This window comes from Heptranchias perlo, chromosome 1, assembly GCF_035084215.1.
Source record: "Heptranchias perlo isolate sHepPer1 chromosome 1, sHepPer1.hap1, whole genome shotgun sequence".
In the NCBI taxonomy this organism is placed as follows: Eukaryota; Metazoa; Chordata; class Chondrichthyes; order Hexanchiformes; family Hexanchidae; genus Heptranchias; species Heptranchias perlo.
Genome location: NC_090325.1, coordinates 44,517,509 through 44,540,028, shown reverse-complemented (window position 1 = coordinate 44,540,028; position 22,520 = coordinate 44,517,509). Strand labels below are relative to the sequence as shown.

The 22,520-nt window shown below is 42.1% G+C and overlaps 1 protein-coding gene across 2 annotated transcripts in view; it reads right to left on the bottom strand.

The window, feature by feature from the left end:
* Positions 1-2,038: 2,038 nt before the first annotated feature.
* Positions 2,039-22,520, bottom strand: part of fam219aa (family with sequence similarity 219 member Aa) — a 71,337-nt gene continuing 50,855 nt past the window's right edge. The window contains exons 4-6 of one of the 2 annotated variants that reach the window (XM_067984451.1): positions 16,315-16,395; positions 7,095-7,149; positions 2,039-2,465 (exon numbers count right to left, since the gene is read on the bottom strand). In XM_067984451.1, the coding sequence (XP_067840552.1) occupies positions 2,310-2,465; positions 7,095-7,149; positions 16,315-16,395 (292 nt within the window). In that variant the 3' untranslated portion in view covers positions 2,039-2,309. The remainder of the gene's footprint in view (positions 2,466-7,094; positions 7,150-16,314; positions 16,396-22,520) is intronic. The other variant, XM_067984459.1, reaches the window with a different exon arrangement.

The following is a 22,520-nucleotide window of genomic DNA, read 5'->3' as shown; positions in this document are numbered from 1 at the left end:
TAGCGCAGGACACGTGCATACCAGAACCTACACAATACAACATTGGGATATTGAAACAACAATTAGCAATGATAATTAATTTCTCAAAGATCTTGGAGGGTGGGGGGGGTGGGGGGGAAAAAGGTGAATAACAACTTCTGCTCTGGATCCATTGGGTGCCGAAGCATTGAATTTATGATGGAAGCGGTCAATTATATCTCAGCACAACACACATAGCATGCAGATGATTCTTTTAACTCCCTCTTAAATCACTTAAATTGGGTCTTATACCTTAAAAATTTTAGTCCAATATGCCAAATTTCCTTCATTCTAGTGTTATCACGAACTCCAAGAATTCCTCTTCATATTAATACCCACCTATGCTGGGTAGAAATGCGTTAGTATTATTCCTCTGATTTTGGTCTAACTCAGAATACAAGTACAGCGTGGACAAAATAAATTAATGCTTAATGTTTTTTTTAAATACATAAATACATATATTAAGATGGCTAACAACTGTGAACTTTTGAGCCAGGCAGCATATTATTTAGACTAGATTCCCTGGTCAAATATTTAAAAACTTGTTATTCTGATTGAAATATTTGCACTTAGTGAAATTTGATATGTAAATTGTTAGAATTAGGAATCTTCACCCATCATTCTATTGGCTCAAAGAAGTTTTTCAAGATGGCCTTGTAATTTGTGTGGTAGGTGTATTAGATTATTGAGGGGCCAGATTTGAATCAGTCTCAATTACTGATATTTGGACTTGTCTAACTCGTGGCTTCGTTATTTGATAGGGTATCTCAGTGCTGTGTCTTGGGGAGGTAGGTGGGGAATGAAACATCAGTTATGAATTAAGTTGGTACAGAAACCTCATCTCAGGCAACTAAATGTGGCTTCTGTCAGCCAAATTACATTGGCACAGCCCATTAAGTTGCCCAGGAACCCCTACCCACTCCCTGCTTATTGAGGACCTCTATTGACACAGCATCCAGGGAGATTTTAAAATAACACATTTTGTACTCAACTGGCACATATTTTACAATGATTAGAACCTAATTGGCCAATTGTAGGCATTGATTTTTACCAATTAAAACTATAAAAATGATGTGTAGTTGAAAATGATCAGATCAGACTTCAAACCAGTTTCTTTGAGTTAAACCTCCTAAAATTCTAAGACATAAATTAAAACATTTTAAAATAATTGCCATATTATAACTACAACCGTTCCCGTAATTTTATTAATTGTTAAAAATTTCTAAGTGTAGGACACTAAAAATGCTCCTCAGCCCAATTTCACTTGTGCTGTCCATACAACACCCATTTTTGCACCTCCACCCATTTCTAATATTTACAAGTAAACTTACAATGAACGGTTCACTTATACGTAACAGTTTTAGCCTTGCCAACTCTCAAATTCCTTTAACTGAAGGAGCAAAACTTGTCACCTTTAAAGAGAGTTACATACAACCCCCATTCCTCCCAAACAAATAGAGCGTTTTCTGCAACACTCTTGGCCCCCAAAAAACTAAAAAATAAAGTTTTATATGCACCTCATTGCATGATTTTTTTCTAACAAAATTATTAGTGATCACAATACAGAAAATAAATATATCTCCCTTTTCACAACTGAATACATACAAGGGGAAGACAACCTTGAAAAATAAGACCCAATGTTTACAATAATGGTCCAAAATGTGTGTATATAAGTAACTGTACATCACAATAAAGGGTACTTTGGTTTTACCCACAGTGGGGTTTGGGTAGATATGTAAAATCTTTCAAAACAAAAGACTATCTTAGTGTTAACAAATTCTAAATGTTAATATAAAAGTCAGAAACATCCAACATAAAATATTAACATGAAATAAGAGAGAGAGACAATGAGATCGTAATGTTTCTAAAAAAAAGTCAACCACTTTTAGGTTAAATATCATTGGCTCCAAATACAATGGTAAACAGGTATATAAACATAAACAAGTACCCTTTAAATAACAGCTAAATGTTAGTAGACACAAGAACTGTCGGATTTTGTTTACAGGTCATGACAGAGCTTTGAATCATACCCGAAGCAGTGTTCTATTCCCCCACCCCACCCCCCCCCCCAACTCCTGAAGCAGATGGGGGGAAAATTAATCTGGGTTACACAATACAACCACTGCTAAGCAGTGGGATTAATTGTCACCTTCTATCACAGACAAACTCAACACTGCATTCACATCCACTTATGAATGCCACAATGAAACACGGACACAAAGTGCATGTCCTACCATAGGAGGAAGCAATGGCTGTTAGTTTTACAATTACAGTGGAAAGCGTCAGTCATATTATTGAACATTGCAAGTGGTAGAGGTGGCCTGGCAACACATGCAGGTGGGGTTTACTGATTTGGGGGGAATAAGATCCAAGTCTTCGTCATCTGGAATTTCATCTAACCGATAGCCATCTTTCAAGAGCTGGATATTCAAGTCTTGGTTAATCTGCTATAAAGAGAAAATAAAAGTCAGCAGCTTAGTTGGGATTTTCTTGGGTATATTGAAATGCTATTGTTAACATTTTGTAGCATCTGCAGACTAAAGCGAGAAAAACAAATTGGATCAGATAGTAAAGTTTTCCCAAGTCTTCAAGTTAAATTATCAGTTAATATGTAAAAAAATAGGAAGTATTTAATTTCTACTACACCGTTTAGGTTTATACAAAACAATAATCTGCTTCAAATCAAAAAAAAAAGCAAGCAATGCTCTCAAAATATTTTCCCTGTTCATAATACCTAAAAATTAATGGGAGAGCAGCTAATCTGCACTCAGGAGAACATGGCAACAATCTGCAAACAAAGAGAAAGACTCCCATATTAAGGTGATGTTATTTGAAAACCAAGTGCATAAGAAATAGAGAAGTTACACCTACACATCACTGTCACCCACCCCCAAACTATAAGCACCATAGGTGGTGGTGGGAAGTTGAATATTTCTCAGGAAGAGAAGATCCATTTTTTAAAAAATGAGCACGTCGCCTCACTTTTCTGTCGCAGAGGTTTTGAAACTGGGTATCCTGGGGGTGGAATGTTTTTACTGAAAATCATGATCATTGTGCAGACCACACATGGCACTCAAAGTAGTAAAATTCCTCTATGCTAGACCGCTTGCTTGGATCGTCAAAATATTTAACTTTTAACAAGAAGTTTTTAAACTGCTTTTAACAAGTGGTACAAGACTTAACTGAAATTTAAAATTATATCTTTGGAAATGTTCTTGGGTTTGAGCGGTTCTGTTGTGACCATGGAGGAAAGATCTGCACCCTCCTTTCAAAGCCTTCACAAATATGCAAGCCAGTGTGCCAACATAATTTTGTATAAATCTGTGGGCTTGAAGGCCATTTGGTGTAACCGCCAGACCATGAGTCCTCAATCATCAATCCCTGTGAATTTTCATTTCTTACTATTCTGCAATAAGGATCCACAGCAGGCTTGGAAATGGCCTGGGAAGCTTGACAATAATTGACAAGGCCTCAAATATAGACGGCTCAGCAGTGAACTAACTATTTTGGCTATGTTCCACTGAAGATGTACTCTGGATATCCAGACTGCACAATTTGTTCCGTTTTTAAAATCAATTTGGGATTTGAGTGGCATTTCTTGCATGAAAAAAATTTCTACTGAAATTTTAAGAGGCAATAATAGAAGCCTTAGAAGGCAGTCTAAAAGGGTAATCTGTCATCAGTGAGTCCCCACATATTCATACATCCCACACAGCAAAGCAAACATATTCTTCCTACTGACACTGTACACCGCATCATCAATGCAAACTGGATTGTCTCAAGAATTGTGTGTTTTCTCTATAGCTTTTTTTTCGTATTTGAATTAGCTGTGACAGATGGGGGTTCTGTCATCCTTCAAATCATGAGACTGTCTATTTTTATAGTTATATGAGACATGGTTAATCAATTTAATTTTGCTTACAGCAGGTTTAGATTATATGGTTGGAGAGAATACACATTCGTCATGTGTGGCTGTAATGCCATTGGTAAATTGGTCAGCCTATTGTCAGGTCAGTGACTATAAGCCATTACCTCAACTGATATTTTATTCGATCACTTTAGGCCTATAGAACATGTCACAGGTCTGAATACTTCAGACGCTCATCATTCCTATTGGCTGGGCTTAGAAAACGTGGAACTTATTGGGAGAGAAGAGATCACAAGATAACTGCAGATGAAGGAGGCCATTCACAGCTCATCTTAATTCATCCATCCAGAAGCAAGCTACAGTCCACCATTGTAGCATCCAACTATCTCCTGAATGATATAGGATTTTCACCCCAATTTCCAGGGGTGCATTCCATTTATTGATGATCAGTGAAAAACTTCCTACTATCAGTCCTAAACTTTTATTAGTTTGTCCGACTCAATTTATTTTAAAGCAAGAGTCTGGATTTACCTTTTCCATACCCTTAAGAACCTTGTATACCTCCATGTGACAGCCTCACAAACACCTCCATTCCAGGCCCTATTTACTTCAGAGCAGCATAGACTTAGAGGTGACCTGATAGAGGTCTATAAAACAATTAAAGGGCTGGATAGCGTGTCTAATGATAGATTATTCTAGTTTAGTAGATTGAGGAGGACCAGGGACAGGAGTTTAAACTATGTAAGGGTAGGAATAGACTGGATATTAGGCAATTTTTCTTTTCCCTAGAGACTAGTGAGCCTCTGGAATACAATGCCAGCTGGTGTGGAAGGTGTTGACTCTTTACATGCCTTCAAGAGGGAGCTGGACCAGTTCTTGACTGGGACAGAGACTGCATCATAAAGAAGGCAAGTGTCTCTATAGAAAACACTTGGTCCATGTGATTCTCTGGACTAGTTTCAATTGTTTGAGGCGGTCGGGGGGCGGGGTCGCAGAGGAATTTTCCCAGAGTGTTTTTTTCCTTATTTGCCCTGGGGTTTTTGCCTCTCCCAGGAGATAACATGGCTTGGGGGGGGGGGGGGGGGTGGCAGAAGGAAGTCTCTAGTCATGATGCTCCTGTCATGAGTGTGGAGCAGGCTTGATGGACCTGGACCAGCTGGTCTTTTCCTGCCAGTCAATTTTGTATGTTTTATATGAAGTACCCGAGTTTCTCCAGTTCTTCCCTCATAATTCAATATTGAGTCTACTAAGACTTCTAGTTCCCTTTCAACTTAATTCTTACCTATTTCAACACTGTTTGTGGAGGTTTTGCTTATTTTTCCTTCCTATGTTCATTACTTTGGACTTGTTCACATTAAATTTTATTTTCCATTATCTGCTCATGTTCCTTCTTTATAATTTCTAAGCTGGCCCATCCAATTTCACTATCCTCCTAGCTTGATATCAATGGCAAATTTCTACTGAAATTTTAAGAGGCAATAATAGAAGCCTTAGAAGGCAGTCTAAAAGGGTAATCTGTCATCAGTGACCACTTTACATTGAGTTTCTGCAGTTCTCCCAACAAGCTCTGGAGCACCCCACTCAGTACTTCCCTCCACCCCGATGTAACTCCTACAATGATTACTCATTGTTTTATATCCTTCACCAGTTTCTTATCCGTTCTCAGGGTTAACTGTGAATCCGCACAGCTGTTGAGTTTGATTAATAGTATTTCATGTGGGATTGTGCATCAAATGCCTTTTGGAGGTCGAGGTACACTATGTCATAGGGCCTTCCATAGTCCACTTGGGTCGTTACTTTTTCAAAGTAATCAAGCAGTTTGGTTGGCATGACCCTCCCTTTCTGAATCCATGGTAGCTGCTAACTAGGTTATTATTGAACAGATACTGAAATTTAGTCCTGATAATTGATTTCATTATTTTACACAAAACGGAAGTGAGACTAATGGATCTGTAATTGCCTGGGTCACATTTTTCATTGAGTAATGGAGCCACAAAGGCCTGTTTCCATACTACTGGTATCTCCCCCATGTCCAGTGATCCACTTGTGGTTGTCAGGAGCTCATAAATCTTCTCCTAGTTTCTTTCAGCACTCAGATAAATACCACTTATTTCTAGTGATTTGTTTATTTTGAGTCCTTTTAGCCTGCCTAGGACTTCAAAGTTGTTGATTTTACTTTGGTTATGACCTTGGAGGTTCAGAGTTCAGGAAGTATTCTGCTAGTGGAGAATCAGGAAGATGACAAAGCGTCAAAGTCCAAGAAGATCCCAGAACTGGAGATGACAGGAGGATCTGATGCTGGAAAAGTAATCCATGGCTCGTTTGCAGAATGGTGGCTCAAGGCAGATAGGGGTCAGCAATCTGAAGCTTGTAAACCAGTGGTCATGGGTCGCCTGATAGTCACAGGTGGCTGGATGATGAAAACGGACCATGCTAATGAAGAAAATGCGTACAGTAGAAGCTATTCTGGTAGTATGGTTGTTTTAAATTGAGCCTTAGGACACAGTGTCGTTTAGAGTTGGTATGTTTTGACTGAATTGAAATGCTTTTCATTCATTCATGTTTAGTCATTTGGATATCAGACAGGTGACTAAACCTCTATTCCTTTCTCTCCCTCAAATCTCTATTCTCTCCTGCAGTTCTTTTCCTGTCTCAATCCATTGCAGCTTTTTTTTGCTGCAGTAGATCTCTCTCCCTGCTCGTGGTGGGGAGGAAGGCAGAGCAGGGACAGCATTTGCCAATGGAGCAGTCAGAGCTTCAACTACCAGGCATTGGCAATTTTAATAACTGTTATATTTAAAATTAATATGTATAAAAAAGCCTTTGCTGCAATCTCCAGCAGAACAACAGAGGCTGCAAAGTTCATTGTAGTGGGTGCTATGGGAGTATGCGGCCCATTGATGAGTTGAGTAGCAGCATGCCAGAGCTAAATAAAAATAAAACAGATCTTTGTCAAAGTACAGGCGACAGATCAACTGGACTGAGTAGCATCGATCAAAACAGTCAGATAAAAAAGCCTCTATGCTAAGTGATGGCAACAGAACAACAGTAGGGAATGCACCTAGCAAGAACACCCGAGAAGATAGATTCAAAGATATAACGGTTAAATGCATTTATATGAAATCAAACAGCACTGGTTGTTATTTGTTTTCTTTACCTTTTGTCTTTCTTGTGTCTACCTAAGCTATCATCTATACAAATATCTCACCTCAGCCGAAGAATAGCCTGACGAAGAGTACCTTGACATGTCAAAGTCATCATCGCTGCAATAAAATAGAAACAAGTTTTATTTTTCAAACAACAATATTCAGACTTCTCTACAATATTTTTATGTCCTAGTATAGATTTGATTGCTTGCAGCGTTTTAGCTTTAACAGGCAATTAGTTAGAGAGATGAGTTTAATTTTGCAGAAACAATGTCACTTCTTATAGAAAACAGCTGGGTGACTTAAAATGACTAGAGATGTCTTGAAATCTTAGTTAGGAGACAGGTTTTACAAATATAAATGAATTTTATAAAAAAGCAGTCTTGTAAGATTAATTTTTTTTCATATTTTGTGAAGGGAATAGAATATTAAAGAGGAGATCATAAGAAATGGGAGCAGTAGGCGGCCATACGGCCCCTCGAGCCTGCTCTGCCATTCAATAAGATCATAGCTGATCTTCTATCTCTACTCCACTTTCCTGCCCGATCACCATATCCCTTGACTCCCTTAGAGTCCAAAAATCTATCGATCTCAGTCTTGAATACACTCAACAACTAAGCATCCACAGCCCTGAGGTAGAGAAGTTTAAAGATTCACATCCCTGAGTGAAGAAATTTCTCCTCATCTCAGTCCTAAATGGCCAACCCTTTACCCTGTGACTGACCAACCAAACATATTGCAGTGGCCTTTTCTAGTCCTAAATATTATGAAAAAAAAAATTCTAGGTTTATATTCCCTGCATCTTGAGAAAATCTGTCCAGTTAGAATTAAAATTTTGGGATAAACATTAAAAGTTTCATCAGTATAATTATAAATGTATTTCTGAAGTTAAACCTGTACAATTTCAGAAAGGTACTATGTTTGGAAAATTGTTTCATTATCAATGAAAGGATCAGAAAATCTGTATTGGAGCTGCTACCATAGTAACCACTCGATCAGGCAGGGACGTGTCTGCCAGCTCCACTGGTGGGGTAATATCACTATATCACAATGGCAAACATTATAAAGTTCACAAAAAGTTAGTATGCAGGTACAGCAAATGATTAGGAAAGCAAATGGAATGTTGTCATTTATTGCAAGGGGAATGGAATATAAAAGTAGAGCTGTTTTGCTGCAGTTGTACAGGGCATTGCTGAGACCACATCTAGAATACTGTGTGCAGTTTTGGTCTCCTTATTTAAGAAAGGACATAATTGCTTCAGAGGCGTTCAGAGAAGGTTCATTCGACTGATTCCTGGGATGAGGGGGTTATCTTATGAGGAAAGGTTGGACAAGTTGGGCCTGTATATATTGGAGCTTGGAAGAATGAGAGGTGATTTTATTGAAACATATAAGATCCTGAGGGGATTAGAAGGGGTAGATGCTGAGAGGATGTTTCCCCTTGTGGGAGAGATTAGAACTAGGGGCCACAGTTTAAAAATAAGAGGTCTCCCATTTAAGACAGAGACTAGGAGAATTTTTTTCTCTGAGGGTCGTGAGTCTGTGGAACTCCGTTCCCCAGAGAGTAGTGGAGGCAGGGTCATTGAATATTTTTAAAGCCGAGTTAGATAGATTCCTGATTAACAAGCGAGTCAAAGGTTATAGTAGGTAGACGGGAAAGTAGGGTTGAAGTCACAATCAGACCAGCCATGATCTTATCAAATGGCTGAGCAGGCTCGAAGAGCCAAATGGCCTATTCCTGCTCTTAATTCGTATGTTCGTATAATGATGATCGGGTGTTCATTTTAAAAAACTGAAGTTTGAGTACCAAGTCAAAATTCGTGGCAATCAGACTCCTTCAAGTTTAAAGCTAATTTATGCTCCAAAGCTATTTCCCTAGCTAATCCCAAGACACATTTTAAATTTAACAAGCTATCACAAATTTTTATTTCTAGCTGAAGGGAAGCTAATCTGTTAAAAAGCAACCTTGATAAACTGATCACGAAGTATAAAGCATGGCGTAGGTCATAGGGAGCTTCATCTCAAGGTTCTAAAGCCCCAACTGAAGGAAATTAAATGACCTCTTTCATAATGTAAATGGCAGAATTTTGTGAAATTAAACATTCATCTGAAAATCTTTGTGGAAAGGTAACAATCATTTATTTTTGTAGATGCTGTATTATGTTTTGCAGATTAAAAAAATACAAATGGCTAGTAATTGCTAAGGGGGGGGGGGGGGGATGCCAACATGATTAAACTCTACAAAAAAGTTTGGAGAATTTTACCATCCACCAGAGAGAATTCTAAAATGTTATACTTCCAAGCACCTGAATTAGTAATAAATGAAAGGTCTGGTGTATGTCAGCACCCACTCAAAATATACTAATGTTGCTCTATAGTAGCAAATAGAGGTCAGATTTTGGGATCAATCTGACCTCTGTTTGTCACCTACAATAAGCACAAAAGGCCCAGAATTTCCTGGAACAGCGCATTTGCCCATAGCTTAGACCGTTGGTCTCCACGATCCTTCAATGGCGAATTTATACCAACATTTGTTGGAGAACTGATTAGAATAAACTGCAATTAAAATAGCAGTGAGTCAGAAGCGGCGCAGCCAATGTCCAATATACATCCAAGGTGCTGGGGCCGGACACAGAACAGGTTATTTAATGTTTCCATAAAAGAGCTAGTTAGTTTCTTATTTTATAATTAATTCTCATTGATTATAATCGAAACAGTGTGAAAGAGCATCAGTCTGCTTAAAGTAAGAGCCCCTCATTATTGTTTCAAATCCTGATTTGTTTTTTTTCCACTTCTGACAGTTGGGCTTATCAATAAGTGGCTGGTTGCTTAGTTTTAAAACAAAGTTATAACATTAATAAGTAAGGCTCGTTCAAAAGAGAATGACTAAGCTGTTATTCCCTCATCAACAGAACAAACACCTCCATATAATACCAGACTATTTCACTCCCATTTGACACCAAACAGGGTTGTCGTACCGACCTGACTCGGGGTTATAATGTGCCAGATACCTTATTGGATGAATGCTGGGGAGTTCAATAATTTACAAACAGCACTGCTAACAAAAAACGGATTGTACTTGGAAATATAAACAGTAAGTTTTACCGTTTTTGAACTAGTATGAGAGGAGATTCCGCTAACCCACATTGACCCATTCATTACTGGTTTTACGTTTTTAAATAAATCAGTACAATCCCTCGCCATGCAATTAGGCTGTTCCATAACCAGAGGTAGGGAGGGCCATCAATGGTGAGATGAAGGAAGCAGAGATGAATAAAAGGCCAGAGTCAGAGGATCGGAGAATTTGGGGGGCTGGGAGAGGTTACAGAAATTGGAAGAGGCAGCGTCGGGAAGAGATTTAAAAACAAGAATGAGAACTTCAAATTTAAGGCATTGAGGGAGACCAGGAGAGAACGCAAGTCAGCAAGGTCAGAGGTGGAGGATTGAAGTAATCAAGTCTGGAGGTGTCAAAGCTATACACGAGGGTTTCAGTGGCAGATGAACTGAAGTAGAGCTGGAGGCTGGCAACGTTACAAAACTGTAAGTAGGTAGTCATTGTGATAGACAGGATGCAGAAACTTAGCCAGAGGTTGCAAACAGTCTGGTTTGGCCTGAGACAGTGGCCAGCATGGAGTCAATGGTGAGGGTATGGAGTTTGTGGCGGGGACCTACGATAATTTTGGTTTTCCTAACATTTAGTTGCAGAAGGTTAGGGTTTCAAGACTAGATGTTAGACAAACAGTCTAATAGCACAGAAGCAGTGGAAGGATTGATAGCGGTGATGGAGAGCAGAACTGAGCATCATCAGCATACGTGTGGAAGCTAACCCCATGTCTGCAGATAATGTCCTCATGGGGAATCATGCAGATAAGGGAAAAGAAAGGGCCAAAAGCAGATCCTTGGTGGTTAACAATGCAGCAGTGGAAAGTGAAGCCATTTGGAACATAAGAAATAGGAGCAGGAGTAGGCCATGCAGTCCCTTGAGCATGCTCTGCCATTCAATAAGATCATGGCTGATCTTTGACCTCAACTTCACTTTCCTACTCGATCCTCATCTCCCTTGATTCTCCTAGAGTCCAAAAATCTACCTATCTCAGCCTTGAACATATTCAATGACTCAGCATCCACAGCCCTCTGGGGTAGAGAATTCCAAAGATTCACAACCCCGAGTGAAGAAGTGCCTCCTCATCTCAGTCTTAAATGACTGACCCTTTATCCTATTTCTAGAGATGATCTAACTACGATCAGATACGACAGATTGAAACCAAGCAAGGGCAGTCTCACTGAGGTGGACAATGGAGGAGAGGCATTGGAGGAGGATGGTGTGGTCAACCTTGTCAAAGACTGCAGAAAGTTCAAGAAAGGATAATGCACCAGGGCCACAAATCAGAGAGAATGACATTCATGACTTTGGTTAGGGCCATTTTGGTGCTGTGGGAGAGGTGGAAACTTGATTGTATGGATTTAAACAGGGAGTTGCAAGTAAGATGGGGCATGGATTTGGGAGATGACCACATATCCAAGGACCTTGGAGAGGAAAGCGAAGTGTTGGAGCGGTTGTGAGCAAGGACAGAGGGATTTAGGGTGTTTTTTTTTGAGAAGATGGTAGTGGCAGTTTTGAAAAAGGAAGGGGACAATGCCTAAGGAGAGGAAAGCAGTTACAAGATCTGCTGGTATGGGGGCCCAGAAGCAGAAGTTGGATAGACAGGAGTTCAGTGGGAATGGATTTGAGGGAACGGGGGCAGGACCGGGACCAATGTCCTCACAAGGGTGTTTGCTAGTGCTGTTGGGGAAGGTTTAAACTAGAGTGGCAGGGGGATGGGAACCTGAGCGGGGAGTCAGAAGGGAATAAAATTGAGAGCAGTGAGAGGGCTGGGGGGGGGGGGGGGGGGGGAAAGACCCAGGGGAAATCTACAATACAAATAGTACAAACAGTTGTTCAAGAACAAGTGAAAGGGAAAAGCGTAGAGCAGCGGAAAGTGTACTTTAGACACGACAGATAAAATAAAAACTAGAAGGCGTAAGGCATTTAACCCAGCATCAAAGCTGTGGCAGGGGGTTGGGAACCTGAGCAGGGAGACAGAGGAAAGCGTGTCAGGAAGGGACAGAAGGTATAGAGTAAAAGGTAAAGTGTTAAAAAAGGAAAAAGCAGGAACTAAGTGTCACAAAACATATTTGAAAGTTCTTTATCTGAATGCACGTAGCATTTGTAACAAAATGGACGAGTTAACGGCACAAATAACTACGTATGGGTATGATCTTGTGGCCATTACAGAAACATGGCTGCAGGGTGACAACGACTGGGAATTAAATATGCCAGGGTATTTAACAATCAGGAAGGACAGGCAGGAAGGAAGGGGAGGTGGGGTGGCTATGTTAATAAAGGAAGGAATCACTGTAATACAGAGAAATGTTATTGGGACAAAGGATCAGGATAATGAAACAGTTTGGGTAGAGATAAGGAATAATAAAGGGGAAAAAAACAGTCGTGGGCGTAGTATATAGGCCTCCTAATAGTTGCAACTCTGCTGGAAGAAGTATTAATCAGGAAATAGTCGGGGCATGTAATAAGGGAACAGCTATAATTATGGGGGATTTTAACTATCATATTAACTGGACAAATCAAATTGGGCAGGGCAGCCTTGAGGAAGAGTTTATTGAGTGTATTAGGGATGGATTTCTTGAGCAGTATGTAACTGATCCTACAAGGGGGCAAGCAACCTTGGACCTGGTCCTGTGTAATGAGCCAGGATTAATTAATAATGTCCTAGTTAAGGATCCCCTTGGAATGAGTGACCATAACATGGTTACATTCCATATCCAATTAGAGGGTGAGAAGGTTGGTTCTCAAACAAGCATACTGAGCTTGAATAAAGGAGACCATGATGGTATGAGAGCGGAATTGATTAAAGTGGACTGGGAAAATAGATTAAAGGGTAAGACGGTACATGAACAGTGGTGTTCATTTAAGGAGTTATTTTACAACTTTCAAAAAAAAAATATTCCACTGAGGAAAAAAGGGTGTAAAAGAAATGACAGCCATCCATGGCTAAGTAAAGAAATTAAGGATAGTATCCAACTAAAAACAAGGACATAAGGTAGCCAAACTTAGTGGGAGGATAGAAGATTGGGAAGTCTTCAAAAGACAGCAAAAAGTAACGAAAGGATTGAAGATAGATTATGAAAATAAATTAGCAAAAAATATAAAAACAGATAGCAAGAGTTTCTACAGTTATATAAAAAGAAAAAAGGGTGGCTAAGGCAAACGTAGGTCCCTTAGAGGATGAGACCGGGAAATTAATGGTGGGAAACATGGAGATGGCAAAAATGCTGAACAAATATTTTGTTTCAGTCTTTACGGTAGAGGTCACTAAGAATATCCCAACACTGGACAAACAGGGGGCTCTGGGGGGGGAGGAGCTAAATACGATTAAAATCACTAAGGAATTGGTACTCAGTCAATTAATGGGACTCAAGGCGGATAAATCCCCTGGACCTGATGGCTTACATCCTAGGGTCTTGAGGGAAGTGGCAGTAGGGATTGTGGATGCTTTGGTAATAATTTTCCAAAATTCTCTGGACTCGGCAAAGGTCCCGGCAGATTGGAAAACTGCTAATGTAACACCCTTATTTAAAAAGGGTAGTAGGCACAAGGCTGGAAATTATAGACCAGTTAGCCTAACATCTGTGGTGGGTAAAATTTTGGAGTCTATTATTAAGGAGACAATAGCGGAACATTTGGGTAAACATAATTTAATAGGACAAAGTCAGCATGGCTTTACGAAGGGGAAGTCATGTCTGACAAATTTGCTTGAGTTCTTTGAGGACATAACGTACAGGGTGGATAAAGGGGAACCAGTGGACGTAGTGTATTTAGACTTCCAGAAGGCATTCGACAAGGTGCCACATAAAAGATTATTGCTCAAGATAAAGAATCACTGGATTGGGGGTAATATTCTGGCATGGGTGGAGGATTGGTTATCTAACAGGAAGCAGAGAGTTGGGATAGATGGTTCATTCTCGGACTGGCAACCAGTGGCCAGTGGTGTTCCGCAGGGGTCGGTGCTGGGTCCCCAGCTCTTTACAATCTATATTAACGATTTGGAGGAGGGGACAGAGTGTAACATATCAAAGTTTGCAGATGATACAAAGATGGGAGGGAAAGTGGAGAGTGAGGAGGACATAAAAAACCTACAAGGGGATATCGTCAGTCTGGGTGAGTGGGCAGAGATTTGGCAGATGCAATACGATATTGGAAAATGTGAGGTTATGCACTTTGGCAGGAAAAAAATCAGAGAGCAAGTTATTATCTTAATGGCAAGAAACTGGAAAGTGCTGCAGTACAAAGGGATCTGGGGGTCCTAGTGCAAGAAAATCAAAAAGTTAGTATGCAGGTGCAGCAGGTGATCAAAGCGGCCAACGGAATGTTGGCTTTTATTGCTAGGGGGATAGAATATAAAAACGGGGAAGTATTGCTGCAGTTATATAAGGTATTGGTGAGACCGCACCTGGAATACTGCATACAGTTTTGGTGTCCATACTTAAGAAAAGACATACTTGCTCTCGAGGCAGTACAAAGAAGGTTCACTCGGTTAATCCCGGGGATGAGGAGGCGGACATTTGAGGAGAGGTTGAGTAGATTGGGACTCTACTCATTGGAGTTCAGAAGAATGAGAGGCGATCTTATTGAAACATATAAGGTTGTGAAGGGGCTTGATCGGGTGGATGCGGTAAGGATGTTCCCAAGGATGGGTGAAACTAGAACTAGGGGGCATAATCTTAGAATAAGGGGCTGCTCTTTCAAAACTGAGATGAGGAGAAACTTCTTCACTCAGAGGGTAGTAGGTCTGTGGAATTTGCTGCCCCAGGAAGCTACATCATTAAATAAATTTAAAACAGAAATAGACAGTTTCCTAGAAGTAAAGGGAATTCGGGGTTCCGGGGAGCAGGCAGGAAATTGGACATGAATTTAGATTTGAGGTTAGGATCAGATCAGCCATGATCTTATTGAATGGCGGAGCAGGCTCGAGGGGCCGATTGGCCTACTCCTGCTCTTATGTTCTTATGTCTCATGGATGAGATGAGCTTGAAGATAGTGGAGGGAGATGGGTAAGAAACTAGAGAGAGAAAAATGAGATTTCAAGCAGGGGACAGGGGGCCATGGCTCAGTGGTGAAAGGAGCGAGATGAATAAATCCATGAACTCCTTGAACTTGTTGTTAGAGGCAAGAGTAGAGGGGATAGAGCAGAGGAGTTTCAGAAGACGGTTGTAGCAGATAAAAGGAGCCTGGGATTATCTTTGTCCCTAGGATGATCCTGGAATAGTGGGTGGATTTGGCAGCTAGGAACAAGGCCCAGTAGAGCTGGACATGATTGAGTCAGATTTGACGTTGGATGGCTAAGCCAGTTGTGCATTGGGTATGCTTAAGTTTGTGCCCCTTGAACTTCAGATTAACTCAACACAGAAAATATACACAAATCACTAGCCTAAACATCCACTGCCTCCACCTCTGACGTAGCATGGTTCTACTATCTGCAGGACGCCCTGCAGCAACTCACCAAGGCTTGAATTGTTCAGCAGCACCTCGCAAACCCATGACTTCTACACCTAAAGGACAAGGGCAGCAAGTGCAAGGGAACAGAGTCATCTCTAAGTTCTTTTCCATGTCTCACACCATCCTGACATGGACATACATCGCTGTTCCTTCATCGTCCACGGGTCAAAATCCTGGAACTCCCCAACCAACACCACCGTGGGAGCACCTTCACATGGACTGCAGTGGTTCAAGAAGGCTGTCTACGTCTACCTCAAGGACAAGTAGAGATGGGCAATAAATGCCAGTCTTACTAGTGACGCCCAAAACCCAAGAATTAATAAAAAAATAATTAAGGATATTCAAATAAAATCAGAGGAAAATGAGTTAAATGAAAAATTTTCTTTTACTTTTACTGTTGACTATTTCCATCAGAGGTGATCTGGGTTTGTCTCAGAGTTCATTTTATTTTTAAAATTGTAAACAATTTTACAACACCAAGTTATAGTCCAGCAATTTTATTTTAAATTCACAAGCTTTCGGAGGCTTCCTCCTTCGTCAGGCTTCACCTGACGAAGGAGGAAGCCTCCGAAAGCTTGTGAATTTAAAATAAAATTGCTGGACTATAACTTGGTGTTGTAAAATTGTTTACAATTGTCAACCCCAGTCCATCACCGGCATCTCCACATTATTTTTAAAACCCAGTTTGAGCAAATAATTAAAAGCAAAAATCAGTGAATAGAACATACCTGTCGGTATCCAGAGCAACCAAAGGTTTTTCATCTGGGCTTTGATCTAGGGAGGAATATCCTTTGTTTGGTACAACCAGCCTGTTAAATATCATTACAAATTAGAAGGTACGTACACATATTTATCAACTTTTTTTGAACATTTCATCTGACTTTCTTCTTTAATAGTAAATGTTTCCACATATAACAAGTCATCTGAAGTTACACATTTGTGCAGCAGTTTCCAGTCCTCATTTACAAAATGATTTCATTGTAAATTCTTTACAATTTAAAGAAACAAATTCTGAAAACATTTGAGGTCTGTCTTGATGCGTATCAGGTATAATAGTACAAATGGACCCGATTGTTGCTGCTACATACCACACGCAATAATTCCAACATTTTAAGTCTAGTGGATAGTAGCCATAAAAACTGGATATTAGGCAAACCAAATGCAACCACAATTTGGCAGTTACTTTGACTATAACGCACAAAATGTGCCTTGAATAGAATTTTCTAGTATAGGGCTAGGGATAGTAAAAAGGTACATGAAAAGCCCCCTTAACAATTTCGATGTTAGGTGCCCAAAAAAAGACTAGATTTGGCCTGCCACCGCTGCTCTTGCAAACATCAAGTCTATTTTTGAATTTTAGTCTTAGTGTGCTTGCGCACCATCTTTTTCTATCCATTGTCTTTCATTCACGCTCCAGTCAGTCCATGTCCTTTGATTAGCTTCCTTTTCAAGTGCAGGACACAGTTTAAAGATATAAAGAAATCCAAAGTGAGCATTCAGTCCATCAAGCCTATTTCACCCAGAACCCACGTATAGATTATGTTACCATGGACCTCCTTCCCACACCAACCACTGATCCTGTACTTTCTCAACACAAATTTTCTTTCTCTACCTTCCCTGAAAACCAACAAGCAGTGTTAATATTGCTATAGCCCTCAATCCTTTTTTTGAGAGGGTACTGATCCAGCTTCTTTTTAAAAGGAGTCCGTTGGAATTGAATCAACCACTTGCGTATTATCCTGTGGAAAAAGGAAAGGTTTTTTTTCCTAATCGCTAACCTTGCTTAGGCAAGTAAATTTTGAACTGTGTCCTCTAGATCTCTGCTCATTGTCCAAGTTAAATATCTTGTTTACTTGAGCCTCATTTAAACCTTTGATTATTGCAAAGATCCGCACCATGTTCTCCCTCGGGCTTCTTTTCTCCAGCAAAAAAAATATTTAAAATCACTTGATTCCTTAGTCATAATTTAGTCCCTTAAAACTTGGAATTGCATTGTGAATCCATTTTAATGCATCTGTATCTTTGAGGTAGAATCATAGAATGGGTACAGCACAGGAAGCGGCTATTCGGCCCATCGAGCCTGTGCCAGCTCTTTGTAAGAGCAATCCAGTTAGTCCCATTCCCCCGCTCCTTGCCCATAGCTCTGCAAATTTTTTCCCCATCAAGTATTTATCCAATTCCTTTTTGAAAGCCATGATTGAATCTGCTTCCACCACCCTTTCAGGCAGAGCATTCCAGATCATAACTACTCGATGCGTAAAAAAGTTTTCCCTCATGTTATCTTTGGTTCTTTTGCCAATCACCTTAAATCTATGTCCAATGAGAACAGTTTCTCTATTTGCTATATCTAAACCCTTCATGATTTTGAACACTTCTATCAAATCTCCTCTTAACGTTCTCTGCTCTAAGGAAAGCAACCCCAGCTTCTTCAGTCTATCCACGTAACTGAAGTTCCTCATCCCTGGAACCATTCTAGTAAAATCTTTTCTGCACCCTCTCCAAGGCCTTCACATCCTTCCTAAAGTGCGGTCCCCAGAATTGGACACAATGGGCCCGATATTACCATGGCGGCGGAGGGGAGGGGGTGATTGGGCGCATGGGGAACGCGCCCGGTGAAATCAGTCTGCCCCGCACGCAATCGCAGGCTGATTGGATCCACTTACCTTTTGTTCCGGGTTCCCCACTGCTGAGCTGCGCGGCGAGTGGACTGCGCATGCGCATTAAGGTCTGTCAGCTGGAGGAGCTCTATTTAAAGGGGCAGTCCTCCACTGACTGATGCTGCAACAAATAGGAAAAATTACATCATGGAGCAGCCCAGGGGGAAGGCTGCTCCCTGGTTTAATGATGCCTCACTCCAGCTCTTATTGGATGGGGTGAGGAGGAGGGGGGAGGACAGAGATCCTCCCCCCGGCGGGTGGGAGGAAGCGGCCTGCCTCTGCCACCAAGGCCTGGCTCGAGGTGGCAGAGGAGGACACCTGCACCACCAACATATCGCGCACCTGCATACAGTGCAGGAGGCGCCGCAATGACCTAAGTAGGTCAGCCAAAGTGAGTACACTTACTCATTCCCCTACACTCCGTCTGCCACATCACCGCCCCCACCCCACATCTCCTTCTGCACTGCCAACACTACTCTGTCACATCACCCCTCACACCCACTCAAACCTCATCCTCACCCTGCCTACACTTACTCACCTCGCCAGTACTCATCCCGCCACTACCACTCAACCCAATCCTCATACAATCTCATGGCTCTATCTCATACTCACCCTCTCATGCATCTCTTTCACAGTCAGCCTCACTCAACCTGCCATTACCTGTGCTGCAGCCACACGGCATGCATCACATATGTGCAGTAGGCAGCGTAAGGCAAATGTGTTGTGAGCATGAAGGGGATGCACAAGGGTGTTTGAGGGTTTGTCATGGTTTTTACTTATATTTAATTTCTGACCAACTCACATTACATATTATATTGGCACCACTACTGTCTTTGCGAATCGTCTGGTTTGTGCAATAATACCCTTTCCTGAGGATCACAATGAAGACCCATACCTGATGCCACCCACTGTGTCACTGCAGAGTGGGTGTAGGTATATTTGCAGGGCTTTTTTGTGCAGACGATTAAGAGACGTCGGTGATGTCCCCAGTGGCACCCTGGAAGGATGCGGAGGAGAAGTTGTTGAGGGCAGTGGTGACTTTGACAGTGACAGGTAAGATGGTGCTCGGGCCAGCTCGGCATGAAGGAGGCTGCAGATGTCCACGACTACATGTCGAGTGACTGAGCCTTCGTGTGCACTGCTGCTCAGAGAGGTCCAGGAAGCTGAGCCTCGGTCTGTCGACCCTGTGGTGAGGGTAGTGCCCTCTGCGACGCATCTCTCTCTGCGGTTGCCCTCCCTCCTGCTGTGCAGGTGGATGTGTCACAGCACTGTGTTGTGGAGCTCCACGTGTCAAAGGTGGACGGCGTGGCCGACGAGGCTGGTGATGCTGTTCGCCCTCAGAGGTCATGACTGCAGCCAAGGCGGCCCCCATCCGGAAGATGTAAATCTGAGGGGGTCCGCAAGGTAGGTACATGTGGCTGGACCCCGGGGTAAGTGTGCAAGTTGGTGAATTTGATTGTTAGGAGGAGGGTGGTGGAGGCCAAACTTTGTCCAAAGTGACAGGGTGGCCTCCTGCAATGAGTGAGGGTCTCCCCCCCACACCTGTCAAATGGACCTTTGCAGCTGCCACAGGCTGATGGCTGCAACACATCCATTTGAACTGGGAGTGTTTCCCCCAGTACGGGAAACAGTCCCAGTTGTTTGTAAAATCCCAACCCTCCTAAAATATCACCTTAATCAGGTCTGTAAACGACCTGAAATACCAAAATAAATACCTTAAATGGCACCTCGCTGGCTTTAATTGCCGGCGGGAGTCCCACATGCGGGGGCTGCGCGCGCATGTCAGCACGTCAGTGGGGAACCCGGAAATGGGGCGGGTTGGAACCGGGCTCCCGACCCGCCCCAGGAATCCCCGATTTTCGTAGCCCCCCCGCCAGGAACGTACCCGATCGCAGGTGCTAAAATAGAGCCCAATACCTCAGTTGTGGCCAAACCAGTGTTTTATAAAGGTTCAACATAAATTCCTTGCTTTTTTTTTTAATTACTCATTCATGGGATGTGGGCGTCGCTAGTGAGGCCGGCATTTATTGTCCATCCTTAATTGCCCTTGAGAAGGTGGTGGTGAGCCACCTTCTTGAACTGCTGCAGTCCGTGTGGTGAAGGTTCTCCCACAGTGCTGTTAGGAAGGGAGTTCCAGGATTTCAACCCAGCAACGATGAAGGAACAGCGATATATTTCCAAGTCGGGATGGTGTGTGACTCGGAGGGGAATAGGAAGGTGGTGTTGTTCCGATGTACCTGCTGCTCTTGTCCTTCTAGGTGGCAGAAGTCGCGGGTTTGGGAGATGCTGTCGAAGTCTTGGCGCGTGGCTGCAGTGCATCCTGTAGATGGTACACACTGCAGCCACTGTGCACCAGTGAAGGGAGTGAATGTTTAGGGTGGTGGATGGGGTGCCAATCAAGCGGGCTGCTTTGTCCTGGATGTTGTCGAGCTTTGAGTGTTGTTGAAGCTGCACTCATCCAGGCAAGTGGAGAGTATTCTATCACACTCGTGACTTGTGCCTTGTACATAGTGGAAAGGCTTTGGCGAGTCACTCGCTGCAGAATACCCAGCATCTGACCTGTTCTTGTAGCCACAGTATTTATATGGCTCATCCAGTTAAGTTTCTGATCAATGGTGGCCCCAGGATGTTGACGGTGGGGGATTCGGCGATGGTAATGCTGTTGAATGTCAAAGGGAGGTGGTTAGACTCTCTCTTGTTGGAGATGGTCATTGCCTGGCACTTGTCTGGCGCGAATGTTACTTGCCACTTATCAGCCCAAGCCTGGATGTTGTCCAGGTCTTGCTGCATACGGGCTCGGACTGCTTCATTATTTGAGGGGTTGCGAATGGAACTGAACACTGTGCAATCATCAGCGACCATCCCCATTTCTGACCTTATGATGGAGGGAAGGTCATTGATGAAGCAGCTGAAGTTGGTTGGGCCTAGGACACTGCCCTGAGGAACCTTTGTACTCCATGCCTCTATTTATAAAGCCCAGGATCCTGTATGCTTTTTTAACGGCTTTCTCAATCTGTCCGGCCACCTTCAAAGATTTGTGTACATATACCCCAGGTCTGTCTGTTCCTGCACCCCCTTTAGAATTATACCGTTTAGTTTATATTGCCTCTCCTAATTCTTCCTGCCAAAATGTATCACTTCGCAATTCTCTGCATTAAATTCCACCAGCCTGCCTATGACTTCTTGAAGCCTATTACTATCCTGTTCACTACACTTCCAAGTTTTGTGTCATCTGCAAATTTTGAAACTGTGCCCACAACACTGAAATGCAAAGCAATAAAATCAATAAAAAGCAGTGATCCCAGTACCGACCCCTGGGGAACTCCACTGTATACCTTCCTCCAGTCCGAAAAACAACCGTTCACCACTACTCTCTGTTTCCTGTCACTTAGCCAATTTCATATCCATGCTGCCGCTGCCCCTTTTATTCCCTGGGCTTCAATTTTGCTGACAAGCTTATTACGTGGTACTTTATCAAACGCCTTTTGAAAGTCCATATACACATCAACCGCATTGCTCTCATCGACCCCTCTGTTACCGCATCAAAAAACTCAATCAAGTTAGTTAAGCACGATTTGCCTTCAACAAATCCTTGTTGGCTTTCCTTTGTTAATCCACAGTTGTTCAAAAGACTATTAATTTTGTCCCTGATTATCCTTTTTAAAAGCTTCCTCACAACCGAGGTTAAACTGACTGGCAACAAGGGTGTAACATTTGCAATTCCCCAGTCCTCTGGCACCATCCCCAAATCTAAGGAGGATTGGAAGATTATGGCCAGCACCTCTGCAATTTCCACCCTTGCTTCCCTCAGCAACCTAGGATGCATCCCATCCAGACCGGGTGACTTATCTACTTTAAACGTAGCCAGCCTTTCTAGTACCTCCTCTATCAATTTTTAGCCCATCCAGTATCTCAACTAACTCCCCTTTTACTGTGACTTCAGCAGCATCTTCTTCCTTGGTAAATACAGATGAAAAGTATTCATTTTGTACCTCAGCCATGCCCTCTGCCTCCATGAAGCTGGATAGTATTAGATCCAAAGAGGAGACATACAAAATTGCCAGAAAAAGCAGCAAGCCTGAGGATTGGAAGCAGTTCAGAATTCAGCAAAGGAGGACAAAGAGATTGATTAAGAGGGGAAAAATAGAGTATGAGAGTAAACTAGCAGGAAACATAAACGAAGACTGTAAAAGCTTCTATAAATATGTCAAGAGAAAAAGATTAATGAAGACAAATGTAGGTCCCTTACAGTCAGAAATGGGGGAAATTATAATGGG